The sequence below is a fragment of the Amphimedon queenslandica genome, unplaced genomic scaffold (assembly GCF_000090795.2).
Source record: "Amphimedon queenslandica unplaced genomic scaffold, v1.1 AMPQUscaffold_13194, whole genome shotgun sequence".
Lineage (NCBI taxonomy): Eukaryota > Metazoa > Porifera > Demospongiae > Haplosclerida > Niphatidae > Amphimedon > Amphimedon queenslandica.
This window is the reverse complement of record NW_003546570.1, coordinates 1611-8100: the sequence shown is the minus strand read 5'-3', so window position 1 is coordinate 8100 and position 6490 is coordinate 1611. Positions and strand designations below refer to the sequence as shown.

At 33.7% G+C, this 6490-nt stretch overlaps 2 protein-coding genes across 2 annotated transcripts; both read left to right on the top strand.

Moving 5' to 3' along the window:
• Window positions 1-1205: 1205 nt before the first annotated feature.
• Window positions 1206-2818, top strand: LOC109584591 (KN motif and ankyrin repeat domain-containing protein 1-like; the record flags this gene model as incomplete). The annotated part of the gene is made up of 2 exons (XM_020000385.1): window positions 1206-1491; window positions 1647-2818. Coding segments are annotated over exons 1-2 (1458 nt in total), but the record flags the coding sequence as incomplete, so codon positions are not given.
• Window positions 2819-3072: 254 nt separating this feature from the next.
• On the top strand, window positions 3073-4089 carry LOC109584590 (putative ankyrin repeat protein RBE_0220). The gene is made up of 2 exons (XM_020000384.1): window positions 3073-3256; window positions 3503-4089. Exons 1-2 carry the CDS (start codon window positions 3073-3075, stop codon window positions 4087-4089), a joined length of 771 nt encoding a protein of 256 aa, XP_019855943.1.
• The last annotated feature ends 2401 nt before the right edge of the window (window positions 4090-6490 follow it).

Genomic DNA, 6490 nt, shown 5'->3' with positions numbered 1-6490 from the left:
TACCTCTCCCTACTTCTCTCATATCATTTATATTATTCTATTATTATTATTATTATTATTATTATTATTATTATTATTATTATTATTATTATTATTGTTGTTGTTGTTGTTGTTATTATTGATTACTAACTGTCTTTGTTTGCTGTTTTCCTCCCGCTGTTGGTTGATGTTATTTGTGTGAATATTTTCAGTAATTGTTTGAGTGCCCAGAACCTGTCATTGCGTTGTAGTTTTGATGAGAAGATACAAGCAGCTAATGCATCAGTCATACTGGATAACTCATTTACTGATCTATAAAAACAATGGAGAGATAAGAGAGGGAGAAAGAGAGACAAAGAGGAGTAAAGTTACATACAGTACATACAATATTTTTATCCATACAAGATGGACACACATTGTAAATTACAAAATAACAAGAATTAGTTTCGCTTGTCCTAAACCATGCACTGTTCTATTTATGCATTTAAAAAGTTTTTAGTTTAGTACAATCAGGTGTGGTGCATGATGTAAAAGCTCTAGTGCACCTGTAAAAATAGTAGAGTAATGATATCATCTATGAATATTCATAGCTCATAAATCAGACCACACAGGGACAAACCTAGTCAGGACAAACCCGTGTGTCCATACTAATAGCTCATTAAGTGGAAGATTTACGACAAAATTCTTGACAGGGTCATAAATATTATCAACTGTCTAACATATACAGACAGGTATGATTGATGTATCTCAATGGAGAGCAAGTATTGGACTGTGGAACTACTGTCAAACTGCCTCCAGTAGACCAGCTAATGGCTGCCACTCTCACTCATTCAAAGCTACAGTAGACAGCAGGTCAGGCAGTACTACATCAGGAGAGAAGACATCTAAACTGCCAGCAGCTCTGTCTCTTATTGCTTTCCTTCCACTCCTCCTCTTTCACTCTCTCTCTTTATCAAGACACATCTTGATGATTCCTCCAACAGGTAAACAACAATTGCAATTTTTGTACATGTATATTTACTGGTATCTTATTATTAGGTAACTGCTACCAAGTATGCTGTACTACTGGTGTTACTGTTACTGATACAAATTACCTCCAGTCAGTAGTCTTACCTGGAGGCAGGCTAGGCAGCAGTTCTAACCTGATTCACAATGATCTCTATTTGATTGTTTGTCTATGTTTGCTCCTCCTCTTATCAGGAGATGTTGAACTCAATCCTGGTCCTATGATTGATGATCGACCTGATATATCACTATTAATTGAATGGCTTGAACCACTTATCCCATGGAAACGGTTCGGTTTATGTTTAGTTGGAATGAAAGAGCATGAGATCTCAAAAATTGAACATGAAAATTCACTAACTGAAGAAAGAAAATTGGCATTATATTCAAAATGGTTGTCATTCAATCCTAATGCAACATGGAGAGATGTCATTGATGCACTGACTAGTATAAAAGAGAATGCATTAGCTCAAGATATTGAAAAACATATAGAGACATCAGATTCAGATGGTAAGTTACATTACTGTATAATCCTGGTAAATTTGGTCCATTCAAAATAAAACTCACCAATCACTAAAAATTTATCAAGTTTTTTACCCAATTTCTCCTTTAAAATTGGTATCAAATAGGTATATACATGTATAATTATTATGTTTGTGTTTTAGGAGGTATTGAAATTATACTCTTTCCAAAAGAAGATAAAAAAGTTCAAGATTCTTTAAATGAATTACAAACCAAATTCTCCCACATCATGAGAAAAGTAAAATCAATTTTTCGAAAAAGAATAATTGAAAATTCACAACTATTTGTTGAGATATCTGAATGGGTTGAAGATCAGCTCCACTGGAAGCCGGATACAATAGATAATGATTTACGTGATGTTTTCAAGAAGATCTATCATTATTATGATTTTAGTGACTGTAATTTGATAGTCAATATGTGTAATGAGTTCATAAGTGATGAAAAAGACCTACTCGATGAACTGAAGGCTTATTCAGTAAAAGCTGATGAATTTCGTTCATCAGAGCCAATTACTGAACTTGAAAGAGAGATATGCAATGTGTATGGACCTTATAGAAAACAGTTGGAGAATATGCCATTGATCTGCATTAAACTTCAAAATCATTGGAACAAAGTTAAAATTAGAGGATTAAGAATTCTAATTGAAAGTTTACTTCCAGAAGAACTTAGACAATCAGTAATGAAGTGCATCACTATTGAGAAAGGATGTGTCATCATCAAGTTACATATTCTTAACTCTACAGCTGATAGTTTAATACAATATAACAGAAGAAATTTAGAGTTTATATGTCTCATTGGTATATATAGTTTACATATCAGCAATCACCCTGTCCTTGAAGAAGATGAGAATATAAATTTCACCTTTGAGCTAGCTCTCCTTCAGGCAGCCATAGTTGGTAATAATGAAGCAGTAGAATTTCTTCTTAAACTAGAAACTGTTAATATCAATCATAATGACAAAGGTGAGACAGCACTAATGTTAGCTAGTAAAGGAGGGCATGAGGACATTGTACACAGTTTATTGTCTGCTGGAACTAATGTTGACATTCAGGACAATAAAGGATGGACTGCACTAATGATAACAAGTGAACATAATCATATTTCAATCATTGAAAAATTAATGCAAGCTAATGCTAATCCTCATTTGAAGACATCAGATGGATTAAATGCTTTAATGATTGCCAGTTACCATGGGAACTATGAAGTTGTTCGACTATTGATTAGTCAAGGAGTTGATTATAATTGTCAAGCAAAAGATGGAGCAAATGCTTTAATGGTGGCTTGTCAAAATGGCCACACTCAAATAGTTGAACTGTTGCTGAAGGAAAAAGTTGATCCTAATGTTCAAAACGAACAAGGTCATACTGCTTTTATGTTGGCATGTAAAGATGGCCAAATTCAAATAGTTGAACTATTGCTGAAGGGAAAAGTAGATCCTAATGTTAAAGACAAAGATGGTTGGAATGCTTTTATGTTGGCATGTGGAAAAGGTCACACTCAAATAGTTGAACTGTTGCTCAAAAAAAATTTTATTCCGATGTTCAAGAGAAAAATGGTTGGAATGCTTTTATGCTGGCATGTGGAAATGGTCACATTGAAATAGTTGAACTGTTGCTAAAGGAAGACATTAATCGTAATGCTAAAGAGAAAAATGGTCAAAATGCTTTCATGCTGGCATGTGGAGAAGGTCACACTCAAATAATTAAACTGTTGCTGAAGGAAAATCTTGATCCTAACGTTAAAGAGAAAGATGGTTGGAATGCTTTTATGATGGCATGTGGAGTAGGTCACACTCAAATAGTTGAACTGTTGCTAAAAGAAAAAGTAGATCCTAATGTTCAAGACAAAGATGGTTGGAATGCTTTTATGCTGGCATGTGGAAACGGTCACACTCAAATAGTTGAACTGTTGCTAAAAGAAAAAGTAGATCCTAATGTTCAAGACAAAGATGGTTCGAATGCTTTTATGCTGGCATGTAAAAATGGTCATATTCAAATAGTGGAACTCTTGCTTAATGAACAAATTGATCCTAATGTTCAAAAAAGTGACGGATTCAATGGTTTTATGCTGGCTTGTCAAAATGGTCATGCTCAAATAGTCGAACTATTGCTTAATAAAAAGGTAGATCCTAATGTTAAAGACAAAGATAGTTTGAATGCTTTTATGCTGGGATGTGAAAATGGTCATATACAAATAGTGGAACTGTTGCTTAAACAAATTGATCCTAATGTTCAAAGGAGCGATGGATTGAATGGTTTTATGCTGGCTTGTCAAAATGGTCATGCTCAAATAGTTGAGCTGTTGCTACAGGAACAAGTAAATCTCAATCATAATATTCAAGACAAGAAAGGATATACACCTCTGATGATCGCTAGTGTTAATGGTCATAAGGATATAGTTGAATTATTATTAGACTGGTTAGCTGATCCAGAAGTTAAAGCAAGAGATGGTAGTACTGCCCTAACATTAGCTAAAACTGAAGACATAGCTGATATACTTCATTCTTTAGACAAGTATTCAAGTAAAAAATCACTCAATGGTAGTTCAGCAAGATCCTCAGATGGTCATTCATCATTCAGTCGCTGAAATAAACTGTCCACACTGAGATAATAGTATTAGATGTAGAAATAGTTACTTCCTCCCTCCCTATACTATACTTTTCTTTTCTACAATGTAATTATTTAACTTATAAAGTAGTGTTGAGTTGATGGCTAAGTCATATGTAGTTAGAAACAATAAAAACAAAAAAATATTTAGGCAGTCATGAAGTATGTGTGGTATTAGATAACACATGGTGTGGTCAAATGAATCTTAAGGAGGTGAGATTGAAGCTTAACATGTACATGTACATGCTTTCTATTGGCAAGATACCATAGGGGTAGGAACAAACTAAAAGTTGGGGGGGGCTAAGGTATTATTTTGACAATTGATCATTAATACATAGCATGTACTGAAATTAATACTGTCCAAAATATTGGCGTCTATGCTCATTAAATGTAACAAATTCCTTTGCAATGTCCTTGATGTGTAAATTATCTGTAAATTCTTTGTGTGTATGCAAAATAACTACATAATTAAGATGCTCTTGTGGCATTGTGGAGCGTAAGTAGTTTTTAATCTCCTTAACGTTGAAAGTCTATGCTCAGCTGAAGCTGATGTTAACAGTGTTGTTAAATAAAGAAGTAGAAGCTTGTGTATTTCTGAAAAAACTAATAAAAGTGTGTTCTTAGAAGTTAAGCTAGTGTATTAATAGTTTTATGAAACGAATCATCACACAATATGCACACATATAAGGATTACCTAAACTAAAGTCTATAGTGTTGATAATAGTAATGCATGTACATCACTTAAAGTTGGAGGGGCTAAGCCCCCCTTCAATGAAAGTAGGGGGGGCTTAAGCCCCTCCTGGCCCCCCTGTTCCTACCCCTATGCAAGATACGTTAAACAGTAGTTTAGTAATGTTTTCAGATCATGTGGTCATTTGTCAATTGGTGATACATGTATCTCTCTCCTTCTTCTTTCCTTTCTTAATTATATGTGCTTTTTTAGCTTACAATTGATGTTGATTTGATAGATAAGCCATTTGGCTATATCAAGAGTAGATAATATTTGGTTATATAAATAATAAAATAACGACATGTATGGGAAAATAAAATGAAGGCTGACCTGCTATTTAAAAGTGGTCTTAAGAAAGTGAGATTGAAGTGGTCCTACAGTATACATGTACACTTTCTATTGCATAAGAGTAAAGAAAAAAGTGCATTCTTTGAAAGGTAATGCAACAAGCATGGCACAAATTTGCATTGAATAACAATTAAAAGAGTATCTTTTTCTTTTGAAAGTGAAATTTTGCTACACAAAATATATGATGCAGTATACAATAATTATTTGGCATATAAGTAAATAATACAATACTACCGTAAATCAGGAAATATGTGAGGTAAAAATTTTTTGTGTTTTTAAATTGTGCTGTGATTTAATTTTCACTAAATAAGACTGTGCTATGTATTATTGAATGTGGCATGTAATTATATGGGTGATCTATTTTTTTTTGCAAAATTCTAATCCAGTAAAATTAAAAAATTTCAGATAGACGGTAATTGTTATACACACATGTACGTGTATACACATAATCATCCACAATTGCACATTCATACTAAGAATGAATGGAGAGAGAAGAAGAGTAAAAAAGTTACTTGTACATGTACATGTATAAATGACAGTACATGCATTATTATTGTCAATAACAAGAAGCACACACATTATGATTACAAAAGTAGACTATTAAACTGTGCATTTATTCTATTTTTAGATTTGTGCATTCAGGCATAGTTCACTTGTAAAAACAGTAGAGTAATTACGATTACATGTAGGCCTTAAAAGGCATTACTAATTAATAGTGTTATTTTATAAAACAGACCACACAGGTACAAACACATATGTCTATTGGTAGCTCAACAAGTGGGACATTCTTAAAGCAAAAATCTATCGGTAAGGACATACATGTAAGTACTTAGTTTAGTAATTAGCATACAAGATGATTGATGTATCTCAATGGAGAGCAAGTATTGGACTGTGGAACTACTGTCAAGCTGCCTCCAGTAGACCAGCTAATGGCCACCACTCTCACTCATTCAAAGCTGCAGTAGACAGCAAGTCAGGCAGTACTACACCAGGAGAGAAGACATCTAAACTGCCAGCAACTCTCCTTCTTATTGCTTTCTTCCTCCTCCTCTTCATTCTCCCTCACTCTTTAGCAAGACACATATTTATGATTCCTCCAACAGGTAAACAACAATTGCAACTTTGTACTTGTACATTTACTGGTATTTTATTATTAGGTAACTGCTACCAAGTACAATGTACTACTGTTGTTACTGTTGCTGGTACGAAATACCTACAGTCAGTAGTTTTACCTGGAGGCAGCAGTTCTAACCTGATTTACAATGATCTCTATTTGATTGTTTGTCTACGTATGCTCCTCTTT